A 27,641-nucleotide genomic window follows, 5' to 3' on the forward strand; every position below is an offset into this window, starting at 1 on the left:
AAGGATATTATGGATTCCAGCCAACCACAAGTCCCTCATCACCTTTAATTCTCCCAGAGGGAGCCTGTCCAGTTTGAGTTATCTTCCATGGGGAAGAAAAGCAGCCCTGGCCCTTTTAACCTAACACGGATCATAGAGCAGAGAAAATATAACAGCCCCAAACCACTAAGCACTCCTCAACTAGATTTGCCCAACCCTGCCAAAGAGGCAAGCGGTGGCTGCAGTTAAAGAAATGATATGTATATTTTCCTGGGGGAAGCAGAAAGCCCACCTGCCTGGGATACGGTAGGGATACCAGAGGAGCTGATGGGGCATCGGCCGGCATGCGCTCAGAGGCAGGCCCAGGTGAGGCAGGCCCAGGTGAGGCAGGCCCAGGTGAGGCAGGCCCGGCAAGGAGGTGGCTGCTGAGTCAGGGTTTCTGGGGCTGAATGGCCATGCAGTGGCCAGGGCACAGAGCACAGGGACAGTCCTCCTCTCTCCATCACCCAATCCTTGACGGCTATGTTGGTGGGTTGCAGTAACGTGTGTGTGAAAATTGCAAGTCTTGTAATTCACCCAGATGGTAGAAGCTGCTGAGTTGCTCCTTCTCGAGAGACAGCTGTTCCACCGCTGGGCCATATGGCTCCCCTTGCTCTGCACCCTCCTCTGGGAAATGAACCACTTTCCACAGGCAGCTTCCCAGCTCTCAGAACAGTCTCTGGTTCTTAGCAGGTAGTTAAGACCTCCAGCGGAGGCGTCCGTGCTGCTCCATGTGTGGTTTGTACACAAGTCAAGGCAGCGTTGCTCCTTCAAGGTAAATAGAAGTGGGCAAAGCCCTCCCACCCTGCCTTCTACTCAAGGGGAGTGCCTGCCACCCCAGACAGAGACTGCTCAGAAGTCAGCTCCCATTCCTCTGCCCACTCCACCCAGACGTGCCCCAGGATTCCAGGCTGGAAGTGACCTCCGGAACCTGTACTGTCCACCTTTGACAGGGGTGGGGTCAGAGAAATCCTACATGTTTCACCACGAGCTGTAAAGTTTTTAACGAAGACCTTTAAGACTAGTTTGTGATTGAGGAATGCACTGTCTGTCCTCCTTGATAGGAATGAATGAGCACCAGAAGGCAGAGACTCTTCCAGTCCGTGGCAGGAAGGTGGGCCCGGCCCGAGTGGAGGGCCCTCTCTGCGGTCTGAGTCACTGCCTCTCTGGGACACCAGAGGGCCCTGACGACGCAGATGTAGTCTCTGTGTCGTAGCTGTCCAGGTGGAAATGCTGCCATCTGCGCGCCCGCCTGGAGGGAGCAGAGCCATGACTGGTGCCTAACCATCTACAGAGCTCAGTGTTTATTTGCTATTCCTTACTGACAGTTTCAAACATTTTCTCTAGGACGCCAGGGGAAGGGGTCTGGTGCCCCACCTCCCAACCCTTGTCTCCTTCCATTCCTTTGCCTCTGACCTAGCAGGAAGCTCTCTCTGCATTACCCTACTGTCCCGGAGAACAAGAGACGGTGCTTACTGAGCAATTCCTGCATGCCAGGCATTGTTCCAAGCATTCAACATGAATTTACTCACTAATCCTCGTAAGCCTAAGGGGAAGGTACTCTCATCATCCTCACCACACAGATGAGGAAAGTGAGGGACAGAGGGGATAGGCAGTGGGGTTCCCAGGCCAGGCTGTACCCCAACAGGGAATGGGAACTGGAACAGAAACTGAGCAGGACAAACAGCCAGGGTGAGGGCTGGGGCGACCACACACTGCGCCGTCTGACAGGCAGCTGCAGCCACTATCCCACTGGCTGACTCCTACCTCCTTCAGCCTCCAGAAGTATCAGGACTAGCATCTTCCAAAGGTGGCCCAGCAGCAGCTGAGCCTGCAGGCACTGGCTGGAGCAGAAAGGTCATGAGTCCAGGACTGTCCCCAGATGCCTGGGTTTGATTTCCAGCTGTATCGCTTCACTGCTGTTCGACCTTGGGTGAGTTATGTAACTGTTCTGTGCCTCTGTTTCCTCATCTACAAAATGAGGATGCTGATAGGACCTACTGCACGACGTTGTGGTGGGGATTAAATGGATTGGCACAGAAATGAGGCCGGGCACGTGGTTTGTGCTGTGAGAGCGTGAGCTATGATGAGGTCAGAGATGGGAGGTGAGAGAAGAAAACCAGTTCTGTGGACTAGGTGGGGATCAGCAAGGGGTGGCGATTACAAAGCCCCTAACACTGTCTTGTGCAACGGGATTGGGACCAGTCACGGGCAAGGAAAGAGGAACTCCGAGAGGGCAAGGATGGGTTTGAGTCAACTTAGCGGATCAGGGCCGGGCTGCAACCCAGGTTCCTAACCTCTGCCAGACCTGGACGTTCCACCCCACGAGCCCTAGCTCTGATGACGGGGAGGGGTCCCATTCTTTTACACTTAAGGTTCCTATGGACTCCTGGGCCCTGCCTCCCTCTGCACCAGTGCACTGGAGACCTGGTTCCACCCCTCCCAGACGTGGGCCTGTGGGCAAAGCATTGAACTTCTCTGGGTCTCAGTTTTCCAGGTGGAAAGGGAGAAATGGTTCCTGGAAAGTCATCTTGAGGATGAAATGAGATAACAGATAGGAAGGCCTGACACTAAAAGTGGGAGCCCCTCCCTGGGTCCCTCTCTTTGTGGAGGGGAGTGGCCCCCAGAGGCCCTTGTCATCTAGGATGTGTTCCAGATGCGCTCCACGTGTCCCGGGTTCCTCGACCGTGTCTGTGGCCACTGCCAGCTCCTCCTTCCCTGTCCCCACTCTGGCAAGTAGTCAAGTCTTCAGAAGAAACTGTGAAGACGTGTGCCAGCCCTTTTCTGGACACAGGCCAGGAAGACGTGGTCCTGTCCTTGGGAGCCTGTGGCCCTCTCACCTACTGCCTTAAAACAAACCAAGCAGAATTTCCCAAGATCTCCGTGACTGTTTCCTGATTCCTTGCCAATCACATTGCCTCGGTTTGATTCTTCCTTCAATTCATTTCATGAAGAACTGTGTGTTCGGGGTTTAAACCACGTGTCTCATCTTCACTTTGCCCATTGGCTTCAAAAGGAGAATAGACTCTGACCACAGTCATGGGACTCCTGTCTCCTGCAAGTTCAGGGTTGGTAGGTCTTCTGATGCTGCAGATGAGGAAACTAAGGCCCAGAGAGTGGGGCCCTGCACCCAGTCACATAGCAAGATGACAGCTGAGAGTGATGAGGACACCCCTTCTCGGACAGCACCATGGTGGCCTCAGGCCCCAGGAGGGTGACTCCTGGCTAGAGGCCAAACCCAAGTCCTCTGGACCAGGGTTCAGTGACCTCCTCCTCAGAGCCAGAAGCCAGCATGGGGTCGGGGGTCGGGGGGACTCTCAGATAACAAATGCTGCTTAGTGCCCCAGGAACATGGAGCCCCTCCAACCAAAACCATCCCATCAGGCACCAGATGGCACTGGACTTTGGGGCTGAAGACCTCAGCGAGATTCAAACCCAGCAGCCCGCAGACGATGCAGCCCCCAACCTGGATCTTGCCTCTGGTGTTTCCACACAGAGAGGCAATTAAAAAGGAGGAGGGTATGCTCTGATTAGAAAAAGACAAGGGCAGCTGCTGCCACGAAGCCACAGAGTTTGTCCTGGGCACAGATAGGAGCCCAGACGAGGGAAGGGAAAAGCAAGGCGAGGGGGAAAGAGAGGCAGAGAGAGGAGGGAAAGCAGGTCCTGCGGGGTCTCCCTGTGAAAGGCCTGGCCCCGGCCCTTTTTGCCTCCGCAGAATCAAACCGGCTGGTGGAGCTTTATGTGAGTCCATTGTACAAAAACAAGATTAAAAGGGACAGGCAGAACAAAGCATCAGTCTTCCTAACAAAGGCCTCTCCACTTAGTAAATTAGGAGCTCTTTCTACCTGACACGCTTTTAAAGGGAAATCTTCAATTACCATGCACGGCTGGGCCAAGCAACAAAAGGTCTGTCCAACGACTTCGTTCTCGAAGCCCCGAGCAGGCACCGAAATGGTTTTACGTAACAGAGATACTAATCTAGTGTGTATAATTTTGAGAATTCTTTATGGAGGACTGAGTGCGTTCAAGCCCTGTGACTGTTTCAGAGAGATTTTCTGCAGCTTATGCATTTACCTTGCCAAAAGCTTAGCTGAGCAAACAAACAGAGGCCTCTAAATCCCACGCACTGCTGATTTACTACCAGGCCTTCGCAGCGTGTTTGGTGGGTGGAAGCTGGGGAGGAACAGAGGCCAAGGCCGGGGTCCCTCTCCCTGGCCACACACCAAAGGGATGGGGACTGCCTCTGGCTCCCAGATGTGGGACTTTCCCTTTCTCTCCTGTCTGCCTCAGCCCAGGGGCCCAGAGGGGCAATTCTTTGTCTGCCTGGGGCAGGAGGAGGCCTCCTGGCTTTTGCCCTTGGTTCAGGCCTGCCTCGCTCTGGGGAATGAGGATAACGGTGTCATTGCTCCCCCTCCCCATGCCATCCAGAGCAAAGATGGGATGCTCCCTCCCTTGGTGACCATTTGGTCCCACTGGAAAAGGAGAAGGGAGAGGAGTGGGAAAGGATGAGGAGGAGGGTGGCTGGGGGCAACACACACACTCTGAGCACACAGCATGAAGATACACCCTCAGCGTGCAGTTTATGGCAACCCTTTTCATGGGCAAACCTTTAGCACACACATGCAGCAAGCCAGTACACAGAGAGCACACATGTGCCTGGACGACATGTACAAGGGGCATTCCTCACACAGAGCAAAACCTACAGTCACGAGTGCACCTGTGCACACGTAATAACAAAAGCTGACACTCCCTTGGCACTTACCATGGGCACGGTTTACATACACTCATTTATGTGTATGTAATCCTCCCAACAGCCCTCCACGGACGGTACGGTTGCTACCCCGTTTTCCAGTTGAGTAAGTAAGGCACAGAGAGGCTAAGTAATCTTCCCACAGTCACACAGCCAGTAGGCAACAGTCCGGCTCGAGGGTTGATGCTCTTGACCTGCACGCTGTCTGGCACAACATGCCGCACAGACACCCCTTTTGTGGGCTGGGAGTGGACACGTGACCTCACAATGCCATCCACACCACACAGCCAGATGCTCCAGCTGAGAGGCCCCTTCCTCGGAGGCCCCGATATAGCATCTCTCCAGATCAACGAGACCCAGGTGCTCCAGGACGGGCCAAGACCAGGCCTGGGGAGAAGGGCACTGTTAAAGGTTAAACTATTAAAATACTTCTGTTCTGGTGGGTAGGTGGCTGCCACCCCTGCCCCTCTCCTCGCACCTACAGGGTAACCACCAGCTCCACAGGGGGGCCTCCAGGGGCTTATTTCGTTCTAACCGGCAGGAGTGCCATACCTCTAGCAGTTAATATTTTCATTCTTGCCCCAGGTACAGACAAGGTGGGGCCAGTGGGATGCGCATCTGCAAGAGGGTAAGGGAATTGTCTCTCAGGCCTCCTTGAATCTCAGCCAATGCCTGGCCAGCATGGTATAGAGGGTGTCCAGCTCCCCCACCAGACTCCATCGTTCTGATGGGCAGCTGATCAGAGCTCTTCAAAGATAAGAACACTGAAGTGGCCATTGGGAGACAGAGGAGGCTCTGAATCATCATTTCCACCCCCACTAAAGCCGCTCGGCTTCCCTCAGTCAAAGAGCCAGCATTACAGCTGACTTGGCCACCGGGGTGTTCATCATCCGCAAAACGCCATTAATAGCCACCTTCTGAAACCTATCTGCTACCAAGGCCAGGAGCCAGGAGGAAGAGGAGCCTGACCAACCAGGAGGCACTGCGTGGGGAATTGCACTGCCTCCGCTCAGCTCCAACCCAGGGGGCTGGCCTTCCAGGATCCGGGGTGGTGGTGTCAGTCCCCATAGAGGCCCGAAGCAGGCTCCCCAGACTCTTCGCACATACGTCCATGGGGTGCAGACACCAGAACTCCGGGAGGGGCTCTGGGAATGCAAGGAACAGGAGGGAGTGAGGACGAGGGTCCTATCTGAGGCAGACCACCCTCCATTTTGGGATCTCAGTGCCTGCCCAGAGACCAGTCCTTTGGGTGTCCTTTGAGGCTACCCAGGAAAAGCCAGTCCACGTGTCTTCCTAGTCAGCTAGGCTGCACAGAGCGTGTGTCCCTGCTGGGCCCCCTGTGCTGGGCGCCAGAGATACAGAGTATCCTGCAGCCTGGGCCCTTGGGCAGCTTGCTGTCCAGGGAGAGAGAAGTCAAAGAAGCTGATGATCATGAGGGTGGTAGAGCAGGAGGCCAGCATGGGAGAGGAAGACTGGGAGGAGATGGTCAGAGTTAGCGGGGGCCAGGCTGTGTGGGGTGTGCAGCACAGTGAGGACCTCAGAGAACAGCAAACACCCAATAAGAACCAGAAACCAAAAGGGGAGTTACACGGGGGTGGGGGGAACTCAGAAGACAGAAAGCCTTTGGAAAGTTTCTATAAAGAAACTGGGAGTTAGGCTGGGGGCGGGTCAGCTCCTTCACCTGGCGCAGGGCATCTAGTAAGGGGACTTACATAATGCCGAACTGCACTGATACTCACAAAGGCTTCTCCTCAGAGGCTGCCCAGTCCAGACAGCAGAAGCTTAATTACAGCTGCTGCTGGTAATTAAGAAGCAGCGCCTAGATCCTTCCACAGCTGTGTCAGCACCCGGGACCCTGCTGGCACTATCTGTAGGAGGGGAAAGGTCTGGCCTGGAAGTTTAGGGCTAGGCCGGCAAACGCAGACAGCTAGACCCCAGGTCTCCTCTCTCCCTGTGACCAAGGGGCCTGAACATGAATGTCCACGGCTCACCCACCCCTGCACACACCTCTGAACTCGTCCTTCAGCCCTTCATGGTCCTCCATGCTGCCAGACAGCACCGTGAGCCTGTCGCTGGCTGCTGAAACCCCTCAGCGACCTCAGGGTCCAGGCTCCTTGGTGTGGCACTGAGAGTTCAGCCCCAGTCCCACCCCTATTTCCCCTACTTGCTCCCCCACTTTTCCTGTACTCTGGCTACAGTAGCCTGGTGGCCATTTCCAGATTCTGCCTGCTCTTTCCTACCTCTCTATGTTCACGCTGTCCCCTCTGCCAGAAAATGCCCTCCCTCACCCTGGCCACGTAGCTCAGCTGGTTGGAGAATTGTCCGGTACGCTAAAAGGCTCTGGGTTCCGTCTCTGGTCAGGGCACATGCCTGGACTGGGGTCCAATCCCTAGTCGGGATGCATGCAGGAAGCAGCCCCTCTCCCTTCTTCTCTCTCTAAAATCCTCGGGAGGGAGGGAGGGAGGAAACCCCTTCCTCACAAAAATAATACAAACAACAGTGGCTAACAGTTACTGAGTTCTTACTATGTGCCAGGCCCTGTACCGAATCCTTTCTCTGTGATACAAAGCAGTGGGTTATTTTACAGATGAGAAAACCGAGGTAGATGGAGGTAAAATAACGTGTTCAAGGTCACTCAGGAAAGGGGCGGCCTTCCCACTGGTGCTGTCTTAGCCCCTGCCCCTCTTTTGTCCCCCTTGAAAGTTCCTACTCACCATTTAGACTCAGCTCAAAACTAACCTTCAGTGAGTCTTCTCTGATTCCCCCTAAGATGGCAACTGTGGAACCCAAAGCCACCCCTACAGAAGAAAAGAGAATCTAACTAGGCTGCTAATCCAGCATGTTAGACATCCTCTACAGAACACAGGGGCGAACCGTCAGTGGGTATCTGAGTGTTGGTACCATTGAAGACTTAGGGCTACTGTGTCCAACTGTCTAGTTGTTCAGCGGCTACGACTAACTCACTTTTTAAGAGGGTATTAAGCCCGTGTGGGAAGATGAGAAAAACAAATGAGGAGAATGATGGCTAATTACTGGGCTGGCCAAAACGTCCATTCAGTTCTTTCTGTAATATAAAGGACACGTTTTTCATTTTCACCAATAACTTTATTGATTTGGATATTTGGAGGATGCCGGCTGTCTCCCACTGCTGGCTTCTAGTGGGTAGAGGCCAGGGTTGCTGCTGAACAGCTTCCAGTGCATAAGACAGCCCCACGGGAAAGAATTATTTGGCCAAAATGTCAACAGTACCAAGAAACTTCGCAAACCACTTTTGACATGTTCAGTCACAGCACCTTCTCCATACACTGCACAAATCTTTTTTATGTGTTTCCGTTGCATTTTTACCTTTCTTGGAATAATAAAGCATAATGTGGCAAAAATATTATGTATCTACTTCCATCTTTAATCTTAAAATGGTTGCACAAAAATTCACTAAGTATGGTAAGTTTTTTTAAATGCACACGGATATGACAGCTGTCACAATACAACCTAACAAAATTGTTTCAAAAGAAGTTAAAGAAAACTAAGCACTACTATAGCTACTGTATGGAAAAAACTAAAGAAAAATTTTGGCCAACACAGTACAGTGAACAAACAGCAGTGATGAAGTGACCTCTATTGCTTTTGGCTAGAGACGGTCAGGAGGGTATAGGAGGAAATGTTGGGACCTCCTCCAAAGATGATGATTGGTTATCAGTCCCAAGCAGACACAGCTGTAAGAGCCACTCCACCACTAAAAATAGGTTTGTTGTTTAAGAGGACACTTTCTGAGTGTTCTCATAAGAGAATGCTTTGAGCAATCGAGATTTGGGAGCTGAACCAAAGCCTCTTCAAAAGCAAAGTGAACTGCATTTAAATTTGATTTCCATCTAAACATTGCTAAGATGTAAGAGAGTCCCAAGACTTCTGGTCTTGATGACAGAGTAGATAAACATGGTATTCACCTGCTCTCACAACCACATTAAAATTACAATTAAATTACAGAACAACCATCATTCAGAACTGCCTAAAATCTGGCCGAATGGAAGGCCTACAACTAGAGAATTAAAGAAGCCACTTTGAGAGTGGTAGAAGAGGCAGAGACTTGGGAAAGGCAATTTTCATATCATGTGTGGTGGATAAAAACCAGAGGGATATCTTAGCTGCAGAGGTACTCCCTGAGGAGTGAAGTGTTCCAGCTCTTATCAGGCCCCCATCCCAGGGTTTCAGTGCCAGGAAGAGAGGTCCCATAACTTCTGGCTGTAAAAACCAGTGGGGATTGAGGCTGAGGAAGACAGAGGGCTTCTACAGTCCCAGGCAGTTCCTCATAAAGGGCCTACACATGGACTTACTCAGACTCTCTTCCTGTGAGCTCCAGTACTAGGCAGAAACTTGAAAGACACCAGAGGCATATGTGGGTTAACTTAATTATCCAGCATCAAGGCAAGAGCTGGGGCAGTGGGGCAGCTTTCTCCCAGACAGCAGTGCTGGCAGAGTCCATTGTTCCTTTTATGAGCACTGCCCCTGGAACAGAGATCTGACAGGCAGGAACCATATCTGAGACTCCATCAACCTGGTTCATAGTTTGACCCACCCTGGTGATTCCCTGAGGCCCTCCCCCACCCAACTTTCAGGCCCACCTGAACAGTTTCCAGTGGCTTTTCCATATAATGGCCTGTTGTAGCTCATGCTTCATATTTTCCTAAAATCTCTCAAACAAGCAGCATCTGGCTTCAGCACCCTAAGTGACCCCAAGCCTGGCACTAGCAGCACCCAGCTTTGGTTTGCAGCTGGGCCTTGCCTGGGCACCTCCAAGCCCAGCACAAATAACAGACATCCACAGATCACTTTGTAGCTCATGCTGGGTGTCCCCAGACAGAGCACAGGCAGCAGTTGACAGAGGCCTACACCTCCCAGGTGGCCCCAAAGCTAGTGCACTAGGTGGAAAGCTTCAGGCCATGCGGAAGCACCACCCTAGCCAACTTCCCAAGCAACACATTCAAGGGACAGACTCAGTGGGCACCAGAACCCTGCTGAAGTGAGTCCTGCTCTGTGGGGTGGGCTCCTGCACAGCTGATCCTCCATGGTGATTGAATGCCTGGCAGTAAATCCCTCCCATTGATGGACCAACAGCAATCAAGGCGGAACTATAAGAGGCTGTACACAGCCCACACAAGGGGTGCACCTCAAGTGCCCAGCTTGGGCAGTGGCTCTGGACCCTACAGAACACTTGCTACATTAGGCCACTCTACCAAGCCTGGGAGACACAGCAATTCTACCTAATATTTGGAGGCTGCCAAAATGAGGAGACAAAGAAATACACCCCAAATGAAAGAACAAAACTCCAGAAAAATAACTAAATAAAATACAAACAAGCAATCTACTACATGCAGAATTCAAAACACTGTTTATAGGGTTGCTCAATGAACTTAGTGAGAACATCAACAGCATAAAAAAAAAGACAAGTCAGAAATGGAGGATATAACTGAAATGAAGAATAGTTTAGGAAATCAACAGTAGAGTTGATGACACTGAGGATCAAATCAGCAACTTGGAATATAAAGATGCAAAAATAAAATCAGAACAGGCAGAAGAAAAAAGAATTTTAAAAAATGAAGATAGTGTAAGGAGCCCTTAAAGTTGTAAGGGACAACTTCAAGTGTACCGACCTTTACATCATGGGTGTGCCAGAAGGAGAGAGAGCACAAGAAATTGAAAACCTATTTGAAAAAATGACAAAAAACTTCCCTAACATGGTGAAGAAAATAGACATGCACATCCAGGAAGCACAGAGAGTCTCAAACAAGACAAACCCAAAGAGTTCCACTCCAAGACACATCATAATTAAAATGCCAAAGGTTAAAGACAGAGAGAGAATCTTAAAAGCAGAAAGAAAAATGCAGTTAGTTACTCATCAGGGAGCTTCGATAAGACTCTCAGTTGATTTCTCAAATCAGAAAATTTGCCGGCCAGAAGGAAGTAGCAAGAAATATGCAAAATGATGAAAAGCAAGGATCCACAACCAAGATGACTCTACCCAACAAACACGATCGTTTAGAATGAAAAGACATGTAAAGAGCTTCCCAGTAAAGAAAAGCTAAAGGAGTTCATCATCACCAAACCAGAATTATGTGAAATGTTAAAGGGTCTTCTTGAAGAAAAAGATTAAAAATATGAATAAAATGGCAATAAATACAGATCTATTGATGATTAAATCTAGAAAACAAAATAAATGAACAAGCAAAAACAGAAACAGACTCAGATAATAACATTTTGACAGTTGCCAGATGGGAGGTGGGTTGGAGGGATGGGCGAGAAAGGTGAGGGGATTAAGTATAACTTGGTTGTTACAAAGTGGTCATGGGGAGGTAAAGTACAGCATAGGTAATATAGTCAATAATATTCTAATAACTTTGTATGGTGTCAAATGGGTACAAGATTTATCAAGATGATAAATTACTAAGTTATGTAATGTCTAATGACTAGGGTGTACAGCTGAAACTAATGATGTATGTAAACTGTAAATGAAAAATAAACATGATTTTAAAAAAAAGAAAGAAGTCTCATTTGCCTTTGTCTTATACTTCTGTGCTCATCTTTTTTTTTTCTCCTCCTAATTTTGGCTACAGTGTCTACTCACAATCAAAGAATGACAGTGTGCACTGTCCCCAGAATCCATAAACGCGTTCCTGGCCCACCCTGTGACAGCTCAGTTGACATACATCATTACATTAGTTTCAGCTATACACCCTAGTGATTAGACATTACATAACTTACCATTGCAAACGCATTTTCCCCCATCTGCAACATTGAAAAAGAACCTGAACTTCTATACCTTGCAGGAAAAGAATTCTGCTTATGTTCCTTTGTACGCAGGAGCGTGTTTTACTGGTTTGAAAGAATACGACACATCCAGTTTTCTAGCAACTTTGTTTCTTTCCAGCATGGTCTTTGCTGTGCTCTTGCTGATGGTACAAGAGTACCATGGCTGCTAGGCTTTTAATTTGTTTGTTCCCTGCTTGATAACATTAGTGAATCTGATTTCACTTTTTCATTCATTTTGCTTTTGTTTTTTTTCTTCATGTAACAATGGTGCAGGATCCAGGAATATGACACAAAGGCAGGCTACTTGTAAATGTTAATTTGGGGCATTCTTGGGTAATTTTTTTCTGTTTTTTTGTAACTACAAAGCTTTGCTACAAATGTATGCATTTCGTTCAAATCAGTGATCTATGTGTGATTTCCTAAACATAATTTTGAATTATAAAAAATGTAACATCATTAATTACATTCCTAACTAGAATTAGTATGTCTGTTTTTGTAGCTTTATAATGTATTTTAACACTTCATACAACTTAGTTTATTTTTCTCTGGTTAAAAAAATGGCTCAAGTAGAAAAGTGGTCTCCTTCATATTAAGACAGTGTACAAAACTGTAAATAAAATGTGCATGTTGAAAAATTAAAAACCCACGTTTTCCCCAGTAGACCAAGTGCCTTTTATTGATCTCTCCCCAGGACTCAGCAGTGCCTTTGAGGCAGAGTCATCTAATAAATGTTGATGAATAGATAGATGGTCAGAGAGAAGAATGGATGTTGTTCTAGGCAGCAAAGCTCAGCAGCAGGTGTTGGTGGCCCAAGGGACGGCCTCAGCACTGTTTCTGGTGGCGGCAGCAGGCAGGATTCCCGGCGGACCTCCTGCAAAGCCCACAGTGCTGCACTTGTGCACACACACACCCTCCCACTTGCTACCGTGATCCTGGCCCCTATAGGGACCCGCCTTAGTGGCATTTTGAAATCAAACCAGTCTGTCTTCAGTGTCTTCCTCTCCCTACAAACCTCTGCATCTACCCTCTTGTCTGATCCCACTTCTCTCTTCCGGTTGCGGGTCCGTCCTGCTGAGGGAAAACCCACCGTAGGAGGGGAAAGTAGGAGGGGAAAGTTTGCTCTGATCTCAGTTCCCGGGCTGCGCTTACCCATGTGGACAAGCCATTTAGCCTCACCTGCGTCTAGGTCCGCTCTGTCCGAGAACAGTCATGGTAATACACTTCTCCAGTCTGAAGGGCAAGTGCAGAAAGTGCAGGTAAGCCACCGGGTGGCACACTGCTGTTTCATCATTGTTGGAAGTTAGCAACTGGTCCAAGAAAGCACTAAAGTCGGTGTCACAGGACCTGGTTCTAAAGCTTCCCCACTCCACCACTCATTATAAAACAGGGGCAGCCAGTGACGTGTTCTGATGTAGGTCCCACCTATTATAAAAATGCCCCCCAAATATAACATGTATATTTTAAAAATACAGGGTCTGGCAGAAGTAAAGCCTGCTTGAGTGTGGTTGTTAGGGTAATAATATGGCTGTAGTAATTTATAGTTTTAATTTGAAAAAATGCCATGCGGTGTGCTTGAGTGGAATATTGTTATGTTCCAGAATTCCATGCTTATGACTTTGTAATACAAGATTTTGTAATCAGAAAGGGGCGTACTTTGTGCCAGGCCCTGTATACAGTTGAGCTCTAATGAGAGAAAGGGAAATCCCTCGTGGGTGCCTAGCAGTAACAGAAGGTCAGATGCTAAAGCAAAAGTGGTCCAGGCAACATCAGACCTGGCCAGCCTCTGCCCTTCGCCCCCAGCCCAGCCTCGGAGCCTGGGGTTTAACACCCGCATAAGGGGCAGACTTGGCCTTGGAAGTTCCTGGCTCCACACAGAGGAAACTTGAAAATGCTGCCCACCAACTAGGGAAGAAACAGGGTATTCTGAATGAAGAGAAAAGTCCCCCATAAGAAGCAAAAAACCAGGAACAGGGGGTGGAAAGTGACTGCTTAATGAGCATGGGTTTCCTTTAAAGACGATGAAAATGGAGTTTTAGAGCTCTGTAAAGGTCGTGGTTGCACAACACTGTGAGTGCAGTAAATGTCACTAAATTGTACACTTCAGAATGGTGCTATTACGTTACGTGAATTTCACTTAATTTTTTAAAATGAAAAAAATAAAACCCCTAAGCCTTCATCACACACAGCATGGACTCCCAAACCAAGCTAGAAAAGCAAGCACTGGTATTGAGCCAATGAAAACCATTAGTGTGCCTAATAAGAAAATGCGAAACTAGTGTGTGTGTAGGGCTCTTGCAGGACCCAGGGCGCAGGAGAGGGTTGTGGGGGAGGGGGGATACTAGAGTGTTCACAGGAAAAATAAATCACAACCTCCATGTGGACACAATCCGCAGTAAGGGAGAATCAGCAGTCCCTACAGAGAGGAAAGCTGATACTCTAGGAAGCTGAGCTAAGAGAACTGTATAACTCAAGATAGAACTGTCTGAAAGACAGTATAAAAGAAATATGTTTAAAATAATTAAAGCAATAAAAGGATTAGAATTCATAATGAAAGAATAGAACATCACAGAAAACAACATGGAGATCTGATAACCAACAGAACTCCTAGAAACAAAACTTATCACTGAAATTAAGACTTCAATAGACAGGTTAATTAGCAGAGCTAAAGGATTTGAAAAATTGGATCAGAGGACCATGTCCAAGATGCAACGTCGAGAGATAAAGAGATGAAAAATGAGAGCCTGGGAGAGGCAGTGGATGGAGTAAGAAAAGTCCAACATTTGGGGGTTCCGAGAGCAGGGAATTGAGAGGGTGAGGGAAAGGAGGTATCTGAAGAGAGACGGCGAGAATTTTCCAGGAGTGATGAAGGATGGGAACCCTTAGCTTGAGGAAGACATACGACTCTGATGAGCAAACACTGAGTAAAAATAACTCCACAGGCAGACGCAGCCCAGGGAGACTGCAGAGCACTTCAGCGACAAAGTCTGCACAACGGGAACACATCCTCAAACTGCTCAGAGAAGCTGACTGAAAGCTAGCTTCACAGGCAGCTCACCCCGCATTGGAGGGCAAAACAAAGGCGTTTTCAGACAAGTGAAGCATCCGAGAGCTGGCTCCCTGTAGATTCTCCCGGAAGGAACTGCTTTAGAGGCCCTTCGAGAAGAATGAATCCAAACTGAGAAGGAAGAAGTGAGATGCAAGAAGAGATGAATGGCAAAGAAGTCAGTAAATATATAAGTTAAATTTAAATTCAAGTGATAATTGTATGAAACAACCACAATAATAAAATAGGGCTTCCTAAACCCCCAAAATGGTATGAGGCAGTTACTGGAGTTAGATCTTACCCACCTTCAGGTTCCCCGACTGCAGCCAGTCCCCCAGGTCTGAGTTGCTGGCCCCCCGTCAGCCACTGCCCTGCAGACTGACCCCAGTGGGCCAGAGCAGTCCCTCTTCCTGGCCAAACCTGACCGGGTGCCTAGGAATACTGAGCTCCCCTGTGCACACCCCCCCCTAACCACAGCCCTGCCAGGCCCCCAGCCATGTACCTGGAGCTTCTGGATTTGGATGAAAACTACACCGCAGGGGGCGCATGCTGGCGTTCCAAGCAGCCACTGAAAGGCCTAGAAGCCACCACCTGGAACCTCGGGGGCATTACCTCACCACAGGGAATTCTGACTGGGAATAGGAGACACGCGGATTGGGCAGGCAAACCTCCCTCCTTGCTGGCTACTCTGAGGCCTGCTTGCTCCCTGTTGCTCATCAGAAGCCCTAAATATTAAGGGGATGCACCTGTTAAGCAACCTGCTGAGCTCTTTGCAATTTACTTGGTCTGCACAGAATGCTCCCTTTGAATAAGGAAGACCTGTGGTTTTCAAACTGTGGTTCCCAGTCCAGAGGCAAGAGCATCACCTGGGAACTTGTTACAAATGCAAATTATCCAGTCCCCACCCCAAATCTTCTGAACTGAGACTCCAAGACTGGGGCCCAGGGCTCTGTGTTGTAACAAGTCTTCCTGATGATGCTGATGTTAGGTCATCAGGTGCTCAGTAAAACATTGGAATGGATTGTGAATTGTGTTACTGTGGCATCTGTGTGGAACCTGTGATAAGCATTACCACAGCTCACTAAATACTCTGGCCCTCTGCCTTCAGCACTGGCCAGAGCCCTTTTCTCTGCCATGGCAACAAGAAAATTGCAGAGTTGCTGCTCCATTAGCCTGGGGCCTGGGGTAGGGATGAGAAGGAACAGGCCATGGCTAGCCCACCATGGACACGTAATATGAACAAGAAACAAAACTTTGTTGTTTTAAGCCACTGGGGTTTGGGTGCTGTTTGTTAAGGCAGCATAACCCAGCCCCATCCAGTCTGATATGGGCTAATATTTGCTTCTTTTTTTTTCACTCCTCACCCAAAAATATGTTTACTAATTTGAGAGAGAGAGAGGAAGGGAGGGAAAGAGGGGGGAGGGAGGGCAAGAAAGAGAGAGAGAGAGAGAAATATCAATGTGAGAAACATTGATCCATTGCCTCTTATACGCACCCTGAGTGGGAATCAGACCCACAATCTTTTGGTGCATGGGACAATGCTCCAACCAACTGAGCCACCCAGCCAGGGTTGGGCTAAAATGCTCAAAGAACAGAGCTTTGCAAAATGCCTCAAATCCCTACCACGCTACTTAAAATGAGTTCTGTATGCAGAGGTAAGGGTGCCCACTGCCCTATCTTACAAGAAAGGAGACAGAAAGAAGGAATTGTGCTTATGCCCAGTGAGCCTCAGGAAATATCTGATGCCTGGGCAGCCGAGAGGGAACAGGACTTGGCCTATTTGTACGTGATGACAGGGTGTGGGCAGCTCTGGTGTGGGTTGTTCTAAAAGGGCTGCCGAGGGTGGCAATTCTGGGCCAGAGGAAATGGTACAAAGAGAAGAAAAATAGTGCCACCTGCATCTTTACCAAGCTTTATGCTTTCCAGGACACTGTCATTCATTGTTTTATCTTTCTTCCCTCCCCACTCAGAGATGATCCATTCTATGTCCAGTGGGACCAGAGAGGCAAAGGGACTTGCCCAAGATTGTGCAGCAAGTTACTGGTAGAGTCAGCCAAGGTGTTCACTCCATGGCCAGAGTCCTTCTACCATGTGCTGAGAAACAAGGCTCTGGGAAGGTGGCTTTGGACGTAGGTCGACATCCCCACACCCCTTCCCAGAGCACAGGTGACGCTTCTGTGCAGGGTCCTGAGGGCTCTCAACACTGGGTGAGTTCTCCCCAGGTTCTGGTGAACTTGGAGGTCCTCTAGCCTCTGGGAGGTGGAGAGGGGGGAGGTGGAGAGGGGGGAGGTGGAGAGGGGGGAGGTGGAGAGGGGGGAGGTGGAGAGGGGGGAATGGGGGGGGCAGGGGCTGCAGGGCTTCAGCTCCTGAATGCTCCCAGGTTTATAAGCTTCTCATCCAGCACCAGCATCCTGGGCATGATGAGAAGCTTATAAACCAGCATCCTGGGCATTCACCCTCTCACCATCATTCCTCCCTCTGACACACTCCCCAAACCCGGGTCTCCATTCTCTCACAGACAGGCGCCAAAGTCTGCAGGGGGCCAACACCCACCTATTATGGGTTGGATTGTGACCTCCCCAAATTCATATGCAAATTCCAGCTAACCCCTGGAACCTCAAAATGAGACCTTATTTGGAGCTAGATCTCACAGAGGTAATCACATTCAAATGAGGTCATTAGGCTGAGCCCTAATCCAATACAACTGGTGTCCTTAGAACAGGGGAGCATCTGGGGACTGACACCCTCAGGGGAGGATGCCATGCAGAGAACAGAGTTACACCGCCACAAGCTAAAGCACCCCCAGCAGCTGGAGAGGGGCCTGGGTGATCTTCTGTCACAAGCCCCAGAAGGAACCAGCCCTGCCAACACTGCCGCCCCAGACTTGTAGTCTCCAGAACTGAGACCACAAACTCCTGCTGTTCAAGCGCCCAGGCCGAAGTGCTTCGTAAGAGCAGCCCCCCCGAAATCAATAATTGCCCCACCCAGTCGGTCTCACCTCCCCTTCTCCCAGCCCAGACCTGCCTGCTGCGGTCGGCCATCACCTCACTCCCCACCACGCTCAGACTCAGCTCCATGTCTTTGCTGATGGGGTTCCCTCTCCCACCCACCCCAAAGGTGCCCTGCCACCCAGCTCAAACCCCACAAAGAACCCCACACACACTCTCCCCAAGGGATCACAGGTCATTCTCCTGCATGAGTTTGCCTGGCCTGTCTAGTCTTTCTCGCATTCCTCTCCTGGCTGTTAACAAACGACTTCATGCACACTAGACTTGCCTTCCAACAAGACTGTAGGTTCCACAAGGGCAGAAGCTATTTCTACCCAGCAGCCCGGTGCTTCGGGTGGGCCACAGCAGGCCTGTAATCACTGCTGGCTTGAAACACCCAGGGCATGCACCTTCGTTCTTCTCTGTGTAGCTGATTTCTCATTAACACTCGGTAAGTGCGTGTGGCTAAGATGGCCTCTCCTCTTGACCTGCCCTGCTTTGTGAAGATGCCTGTCAAAACAGCTACAAGACTCTGTTGCAGGCATTTCTGTACCAGACCACCTCCTTCCACTAGGCTGCAAGCTCTTCCAGGCAGCAACCCCCTCTCAGTTGCATGAATATCCCCTGCGTTTGCATATTGGCAAGCAACAAGTGCAAGTTGAATGGGTAAACATGAGCATATGGCAGAAGCTACTTACTATAAGTCCAGAGACGCAGTAAGGGTTTCAGAGGACCCAAGAACCCCTAAAATTGTGTGCAAAGAGCCGGTGTATGTATAGATTTATGTATGTGGTGTGCATTTCCCCAGGGAGAGGGTGCATGGTTCTCTAAGGAATTAAAATAAGAGTCAAGACTAAAAAAATGTTAAGACCAAAGCCATGGAGACGGGAGCTAAAATTTATTAAGCCCTCCTCTGTGCCTGATTTAGGTATTATTATCCTCGTTTCACATGGGTGGAAACTGAGGCTCAGAGAGGTGATGTCTTGCCTATTTCAAGTGGTTCGGGGCAGACTCTGGGGCCAGATTCCAGTTCTGGCTGCATCACAGAGCGATTAAGTATATCGACAAAATTCACTCAGCTAAAAAGTGGTGATCTTGGTCAAGCTACTTAACTGCTCCATGACTGAGTTTCCCCCGCTCTAAACAGGGTCCTGACCTCACAGGACTGTTGTGAGGAGCTGACACGCTGATGGATGCAAGAAAATCAGAATGGGGCCTTGCATGTGTGTGGACTCTGCAGATGATGATGAGGAGGAGGATAAAGAGGAAGAAGCTGGGTGGCAGAGCTGAGACGCACCCTGGGCCTCCGAGACTCTTGCCTCTATCATCACTAGCAGCACCCAGCATGCCACTGCGCCCCATCTCACTGCAGAAACCCTCCCATTGCCTCCTAGGAAAAGCCTTCAGTCCCCAAAGTGGCTTTTTGAGCTTGGCTTCCCAGGTAGACCTGCTTGTGGCCACCAGCTAGGCAGGCAGTGCCTGATGGTTACATAAAGAGGAGGTGGCAGGTCATGAGCTGCCTTCCCCGTCAGCAAGACCGAGCCTGTGCAACCAGGACACTTAGTGCTTCTGCTCTGCTCCTCATTTTCCAAGAGCCTGACCAACACCCACGAATGGAAATTAAAAAGGGAAGGTGCTCGTCTATGCCTGCAGCCCGGTGCTGATGTCCCAGCTCCCTTTATAACTTCCCTGAGTCCATCACTTTGTGCCCTGAGCTCAAAAGGGCTCCCTCACCTCCATCCTGCTTGGGCTTTATGGCTCCCAAGTCCCACCGCCAGCCTGGCCTTCACTCCACTCCAGGCAAGCAGAGTGGTAGTGGTAAAGCCTTGGTCCTGACCTCACTTCCACACATAGGTCCCTATAGTAACTGCATCCCATGTAGTAACCAAGGCCTTAGCCCAGCCCTCTGCACTGTTTTTGAGTTTGCTTTGATTGAGTATCTTTGTATCTTTCCTGCAAAACCATCAGTATTGACCCCATTTGCTGGAGCATTTTTCATTCATTCCTGTAATGCAATTAGAATTGAATTTCTCCGGCATTAGGGGAGATGTAACAACAGTAGGGGAAAATTGTCATTTCATTCCCAACATCAACACGCCCACTCTGCCCAAATTCTCTCTGGTGCTCCCTCACTCTGCCCATCCAGATGGCAAGGAGAATACTAACAAGGAAAATCACTCTTCAGATCTGCCTCCAAATGCAGAGGCAGAAGCTGTGGGGGCAGATTCCTCTCAGTAATTAAATGGGGGCCTCCCCGCTTCTCTGACAGTCTCCTACATTTGAGGGCATCTTTTGGTGTTCACTGGGAAGCCCCAGACCAGTCCCTTCCACTGGTCAGAGGTGAGTGGGGAAAGAGCCCATTAGACTCTAACAGGGCCCTAAACCAATCTCCTGGAGAGGTTTGGTGGCTGGCTCAAAACCACATGCCTGGGAAGCTGAGAGCAAAACCCTGATGTTCAGGCTCTCACTCCTGGGTGTCTCCCACTGTACCACGCTGCCCCCACCCACAGGGCCTGCAGCTGCCAGCATGGCAGCCCCTGGCTCTCCGGGGACACGAAGGCTTCAGTTTTCTGAGCCACTGTAGACAAAAAGGGAAAGAGGTAACGAGCGTCTTTCGTGAACCCACTTTTTCTTTCTTTGGTGTGTTTCCATCCTTTCTGGAAGCCCTCCCACTTCCTGGAACAGGTCCCTGGTGATGTCTTACTCTTGCCATTCTCCTTCTAGGTACCATGGTCTTGCCATCCAATAATCCAGCCTGCCTGCCTTCCTCTAACCCACCCATCCATTCATCTCTCCACTCATTTACCCATTCAGTTCCCCGCTCATCCAGCAAAGCCTCCTTGAGCACCTACGACCACCTCAGGTCTGTGCCAAGCACTCGGCACTGTTCCCACTGCTCCCAACCTGCTCTAGAAGCATCCACTTCTCTCCTGACCCCTTCAAAGTCTAGACCTGACTTGCTCTCCTCAACCGCTAGGAGGTTGATCTGATAGACAAATGTGTGCTAACGTATTTGCATTCGACTCATTCTTCCCTCCAAGCTGGCAGCAGGCAGGGACTTCTGCAGTCCTCGGGTCAGCTGAGACCTGTGGTCCAAGGCCTGGATGACGGCTCTACCTCTCTTCCCCTCGGTCCCCTTCCCTGCCCTCCCGTGCCCAGTGAGGCCAGAACAGAGGCAGCCCCTACATACGTATACAGAAGTCTCCGTTCTCATAGTAGCCAGGGCAGCACTGGGACCTCCTCCGGTACATGGTCCGGAGGCCACGCCGATACGCTGTCTTATAGCTGATCCTAAGACACAAGGGAGAAAGACACTTGAAAGTATTGAAAATCCATCACTCCTGTTAGAATGATACTCGTGTTAAGCAATATCGAGGATGCCATTCAATAATTACTTTAAAATGCGTGGTGGCTTCAAATATGAGGGAACACAATAAAGAATGATCGATGGTGGGGTCTGGGCTGTTGTGACACAGAATGACACAGCGTTTGTTACACCTGCTGACTTTTCCCCCCGATCTCTTCAGAGTGATACTTAGATAGGTTGCAGGAGACACTGTCCCGAGTGACACCGTGGAGGACAACTGGGGACCTTCTTAAAACTTTTAGACCCGGGGCTGGAGGGGCCCAAGGGGTGACTTGGATGGGAGTTTCTATGACTACTGCCACCACCCCAACATGCAGACTGTTTAAGTGCCTGGAATTCAGTCCACCCACATGGAGAACTGAAGCACACTCATCAAAAGGTCCCTCTGAGTCTGACTCAGTCCCAGAGGCAGGTTAACCCCTCCCACACCAAAATGAACACTTCCTGGGGACGAGCCTCGCACGCCGTCCCTGGGAAGGCTCAGAACAAAACCTGGCTCTGCGGAGGAGGAACCCAGAGAGCAGAGAATGTTCTGGACCGGCAGTGAGAGACCCGGGCTCCATTTCTCATGCTGATATGGGTGTCGAGACTTCGCCCTGTGCCAGAGCGACTGACAGGCAAACTCTCATTCCATTCCCTACTTGCGACAGGTAGCTTCATTATGCCCCCTTCTTTTATTTCTTTTTTAGAGTTTTTACTCTTACTTCATTTTATGTACCCTTTCTCCCATTTTGTTCTATGGCTGAGAAAAGCAAGATTCATAGAAATTGATGACTTGCTCAAAGGCACACGGCTTAACAGTTTCAGAACCAGGATTCAAACCCAAGCCAGTCTTATTTCGAAGCTACTAGGGCTAACCTATGTGCCAGTTCCCATGGCGGGGCTTGCTGGATTGATGGGGTGGCCATAATAACAGAGCAAGGAAAGGGAAACGGATGGTGTGGGGGCCGTGTCGGCAAGAGGTTGTCACAACAAGGTACTAAAGGCAAAGTCCCTTCCACAGACCTGGGGTCAAAATGGAGTTGATCCGAAGTGGCCATCAAAGGCCAGAAAGAAAAAATAACTTCTTAAGGTTGTGTCATATAAGTAGGACTCAACTCCAAGTCCTTGGGCCTTGAAGCCAGTGCCTCCCCCCGCAGCACCCAGGGTCGGGCAGCCCGCCCTGTGGACCCTTTCTCAGGGGGCAGAACAGCAGGGGTGGGTCACTGGAGGTGCTGAAGGCCTGCTTTCCATGGAGGGTCAGGCCAGGCCAACTGGGGAAGGGGATCCTACCACACAGGCTCCCGGTCCGTAAAGCCCTCTCTTTATGACAAATGATAGTGTGGGACTCTGAGGAGACCTGTGATATTTGGGAACGTTGTAAACTAAGGTCATTCTACTTTGTCAAAAGCCCATAATGAAAGGTAAGCTGACCTCAAAGTGAAGCTACTCTCCTGGCACAGGGAGGCAGCTCCTGGCCATTTCGGGGGTGGTGTTAGCCTCTCAGGTAAAGAAAGGTCATCCAGTCCATTCCTCCCACCAAACAGGGCCCTCCCCTAGCACTCCAATGGGGCGGTGGTCTTGATATCATTAAAGCTTCACAAGAGAGAGATGCCCCACTGCTTCTGGCTTTCCCATCCTTGCTTGTTCCCAGTGCTGGGGTGGGAAGCAGGAAAGGGAAGGAGCCAGGGGCCAGGCTGCTGTCGGGAGAATGATGCTGCGTTCAAACAAGGCATTCCATACAGAGGCAGACTGATGGTGCAGCTGTCAGCGTGCACACTCCAGGTCATCAGGAAGGCTGCAAGGCGACTCAATAATTTAGCAAAATAATTCATGTTCCGGGAATGCAGCCTATTTTAATAAGCACCCACTCACTCACCCTTCCCCAGCAGTGATGGATGGCAGCCCCAGCCTACAAGTACCCAACAAAGCCACGCCTCAGAGCAAACTTGGCTCTGGCACAGAGCCTGACGGGCTCACGGAGAGAGCAGGACTTCTAGTTCTGCCTCTGCCTTTGACCGGGGCCACAGGCAGCCAAGCACAACTGGGGGAGTTGGAAGGGGCCATTTGGTCCCAGCTCCTCATTTCACAGCCAAGGGCTAGAGGAAGGAGATGTGTTAATGGCTGAGTGGCCCCTGTTGGACCAACCCCCCTGCAAGCAGTTATACAATCTGGAGAAAATGTAAAAAAACCAACTATCCAAAGGCACTCTAGAGAGAGTAAAGGTAGATACTGGAGGGGAGTAGACACTTAGAAGAAGGGAATGACACTGGGCAAGGTTAGTCCAAGGGCAGACCCCAGTCAGCAATAAATACTCCAGATGGCTAAACTTCAGACAGAGGACATGCAGTCTCATTGTTTTGAAGAACCACAAGACAAGTCCAGGGTGGACCCAACAACTAAAAAGTGAAAAGGGAAACCCCAGAAAGAAGAAAGCCAGAAAGAGGAAGCCTATATTCTCGGTAAAATCTATGCCCAAACTTCTGCCCCTGAATACTGTTGTAGAGAGCAGGTTCCAAGCAGTCCAAATAAGACTAAAAATACTGAACTTCCAGAGTCTGAAAATTGAGTTTGGCCAAGTTAATGGACTGGTAAAACAAACAAACAAGGAATGACAAATCAATACTCTCTGGAGGAACAAAACAGAATTCAGTCTCTACTGTCTCTGTTGTTCACAATGCCTAGCATACAATTCAAAATTACTAGACATACAAAGATACTAGAAAATATTACCCACATAAGAGAAAAGATGACCAATGAAGACCAACCCTGAGATGATCCAGGTATTGGATTAGCAGGCAAGAAATTTTAATAACCTAGATGTGGTTATTACATCTAGGCTCAGTGTCTCACAGGAAGTTACTAGCAAAACCTCAAACAATACCAGGACTTAGGCTTTCCAGTGTAGAGTGAGTTCCCAGTCCACGTGCTACCCACCATGGTTCCTGCATAAATCCTAAAGAGGGACTAGACCCACAGGAGGAAGCAAAAGAAATCTGGAACCAACACAGATGCTCAGTGACTAGGAGATCAGTCCCTCACTGACTCTTCGTCTGCTGGTTTTTCAAGCCCTCAAGTAATAATACCACATTTCCTGGGCCTAATACCTCACTTTTCTCCATTCTCCTCTGCATTTTTCAAAGTATTTTCACATTCCTGACCTCACTGGACCCTGCAGGTAGGAAAGGCAAGGATCATTCTACGTTTGATGAGTACATGGGAATTGCAAGATAAAGTGGTTTGCCCAGGGTCATCCAACAAAACATGTTCTCTCTCCCTTCATCTCCTCTCTCCACTAGTGACATAGGAGCATGTCACATTTGCAGGGGGCTGACACAGGGAGCAGGATTCCCGTGTGCAGCCGTTCAGATGCTGAGAGGGCCCTGACTTCTAGCCTGCACTCTGTTCTCTGAGCCAGGTGCCCTGGCATGAGGCTACATCTGCTGTGAGCAGGGGGGATGGGGTGGGAAGTTGGGGGGAGTGTCCTAGCTTGGATTTTTCCCAAGAAGCAGACCTGAGACAAGCATTCAAGGACAAGTAGTTTATTGAGGAGGCAATCCTGGGAAATACAAGAAGGGAGATGGGAAAGTGAGATGGGGAAATAAAAGCAGCCAATTTAGGGTGTGCTGTTGAGTAGGTTACTCTGGGACACAGTGTGGAACAGTCAGAGTTGGACCCTGTATTCTCAGGGAAAGAAAGCTGGAGTATTCACCCACAAACCCCACCTGCTCCTGCTGGAGGAATGACCCCAAGGTCATCAATTCTCTGCCACTTCTCACCTGCCCTGCCCATAAGCACTTCTGGCCAGAAAGAAGCCTGCATCAGAGCATCTCAGGGAGTCAATGTGGAGGGTGAGTGCCAAGGGGATACAGGATGCACTGACCACAGCTTCTACAGGGGCTTTTTACTAACTGGCAGCAAGGCAAACCCTGAGGGCCCAGCACCCTTTCCTGCCCCATCATCTATGAGTACTCACCGGTGCCTGGTGCACTTGAACCAGTTGAGGATGTCTGTGCATCGTGTGTAGTAGATCTGGTCGAAGGGGTGCGCATATGATTCTTGGACAGTCACGGCATAGCTGAGAACCAGACAGGAGATGGGAGCTACCGTCAGCACGTGGGAGGCTGAGCCGATATTCAGGATGGGGTCTCCCTCCTCAAGGAAGCCAGGCTGCAGCCCAATGTCCAGGGGCTCGCGCACCCGCTCTCTTCACCACCCCACTCTCTTCCTCCTGCCCTTGGCTTTCAAACCTGCCCGATGCTTGGTTGGATCCAGGACGCATGCCTTACTGCCCTTTAGCCCAGCTCATTTTCTGAAATTCTAGTTCATTTGTTCAATTAACAGAGAGAATAAAGGAGGGTTTCTGGGTATTCTATATGGTTTTGGAAAGCAGAGCCAACACGTTTAAAACAGTTGTTTATATCATTAATGGTTTTCAAAGCATCTGATGGAAGTTAATCTTTGTAGCAACTCTGTGAAGTAAGTGATCCCCTTTTACAGATGAAGAAACTAAGGCTGAGAGGGAGGAGACTTGCCCAGGTCACACAGCTGGTGACAATAACTGCCAACATGTAGCAAGTGTTCTGCCTTCAGTGCTTGATGCCCTTTTAATCCTCACACAATCTTACAAGGTGGGTGACATTGCTATATCCTCGTTTCACAGGAGACAAAACTGAGCATCAGAGAGGGTAAGTGACTCCCCCAAAGTCACCAGTTACCTCTGTCTTATGGTATTATGTCTCTTGTGTGGCTGGGGGCACATCGAGGACATGCCCCAGGCCTGCCGGTCAAAGATGTAGCTCATCTTCCTGCCTGTTGGCTGTAACCCTGGACCAGTGAGTGGAAGCCACAGGGAAGCAGGTTTCACGGTCATGAAAACAAGCCTTTGCACCTGTCCACCCCTGGCAGGAATTGTAGGAAAAGGCAGCCCAGCCAGGACATAAAGCGAACGCTCACACTTCCTGTGAAGGCTGGGAGATGTCGGCTGAGACTTCAGAATTTAATTTTTATGTATGTTGGTACTATTCAGTGTTTCACCCCCAGAAGGCTCATTGACCTCGGCCAGATGGCCAGGTCCAGGCTATAAAAGCCCGTCTGCTTTGCCTGAGGAAATTGCTGGTTTACTTGCAAGAGGGCTGGGCAGGCCAGATCCCTGACTGCGTCCACAGCAGGCCCTCGGATGCCAGAAATGGCAAAGGTCTAGAATTCAGAAGGAGGCCAGGAGCAGTTGGCCACCCCCCAGCAGGGAGTCAGGGCTGTTTCTCTGGAGCACTGAGGCTGTAGGAGGGCCCTTGGTAAGGCTCATCCGGCCAGATGTGCCTCAGAGGGACACGCCCACGCAGACACGGCCCAAATCTCCGCTTCATCTCCAGGCTTGGAGAAACCGAGGCAGCTCCAAGCCCACCCTAGCTTCCCAAAGGTCCCTTCAACTCCAGAATTCCATGACCCTGTGCTCTGACACTTCACTTAGAGGCTGGAGAATGAATGGATAGGAGTGCATGAGCTCTGGGTCAAGGTTGAACCCTGTCACTTGTCAGCAGCATGTCTTTAGACATGTGAGACTCATGGAGACCCCATCTCCTCACCTGTAAATCTGCTAAATATCACAAGGGTCTCCATGCCGTTACTGTGAGGGTTCAGGAGGGCAATGACTGTATGTATATCTCAGGGTGGTGGGACGATAATACATGTGAAATGACTACAGGTGCGCAGGAAATGTCTAATAGAAACTGGCCATCACTATTATAACACTGGCAACAATTTACCTCCTGTACTAGGCACTGAGGTACGTTTCTTCCTGGACCATGGTACGGGAGGCAGAGCAAGACCCACACAGAGAATGGACTCCCTGCCTTTGTTAAGAACTTGAGGGTTCAGGCACCCCCCAGAACTGAGGGGGACAGTGGCTGCTCAGAGAAAAGGCACCATCCCCACAGCAGGGGCAGGGCGGTGTCATGGGGCCAGAGCTGGCGATGCAGGAATGCTCTGAGCCAAGCAGGCCTGGCACTGAGACCCTGAGCTGATTCCAAGTGTCTGGGGTGAAGTGTGTGCCCCTGGTTTCATGGCTGGATGGTTTAACATGCTCATTGGCCGACACACTAATGAGGGGCCAGATTAATCTTGTAGAGCTGGGCTTTACTAGCCAGGGGAGGTCTTTCCACTGGATTTTTGTGGTGGAGGGGTGTAATGAAGGAGGAGCCGCCAGAAGCACTAATCCCACTGGGAAATTCTCCCTCAGCTGTCTCCAGGGACCGGGGTGTGTTTCTGGAGTGACACGGACTGGACCCATCTCTGCGGGACTGGACCCGTCTCTGTGGAACTGGCTCAGTTGGAAAAGCCAAGAGGAAGGAGGCGCTTGGTATCATGGGGGCCTCATGGCAAGGCCTCCTGCCCGAGGGTCAAAGGAGCCCAGGGGACCCCCAGACCTTGTTTTAGCTGTTGGGGCCGCCCTTTGTTGTCCCATCAAAGCTATATATTCAGCTGACAGCCCATCCGCCCGAACTGCCAGCTCCATGCGTGCAAGCTGCGCTCCGAATATTTTCATGTTTCAAATTTATTCCTGGACAGGTCTGGAAACTTAGAGTTTTGTTTATGTTTGAACTGATCCACTGGTGCAACTGGGACCCAGGGAAGAGGGAAGTCAGGGTGGGCTTCCTAGAGGAAAGGGACCTGGCTGGAGGCAGTAGGAAAGGC

The 27,641-nt window shown here is 50.0% G+C and overlaps 1 protein-coding gene across 12 annotated transcripts in view; it reads right to left on the minus strand.

Moving 5' to 3' along the window:
• MEGF11 (multiple EGF like domains 11) overlaps positions 1 to 27,641 on the minus strand; it is a 354,305-nt gene that overhangs the window by 196,167 nt on the left and 130,497 nt on the right. For 11 of the 12 annotated variants that reach the window (XM_037054176.1, XM_037054171.1, XM_037054172.1 and 8 more), the window contains exons 3-4: positions 24,925 to 25,026; positions 20,793 to 20,893 (exon numbers count right to left, since the gene is read on the minus strand). In XM_037054176.1, coding sequence (XP_036910071.1) covers positions 20,793 to 20,893; positions 24,925 to 25,026 — 203 coding nt within the window. Of the gene's footprint in view, positions 1 to 20,792; positions 20,894 to 24,924; positions 25,027 to 27,641 lie in introns of those variants that run through there. The other variant, XM_037054182.1, reaches the window with a different exon arrangement.

This window comes from Sturnira hondurensis, unplaced genomic scaffold (assembly GCF_014824575.4).
Source record: "Sturnira hondurensis isolate 20B ecotype Veracruz unplaced genomic scaffold, ASM1482457v3 Scaffold0008196, whole genome shotgun sequence".
NCBI lineage: Eukaryota > Metazoa > Chordata > Mammalia > Chiroptera > Phyllostomidae > Sturnira > Sturnira hondurensis.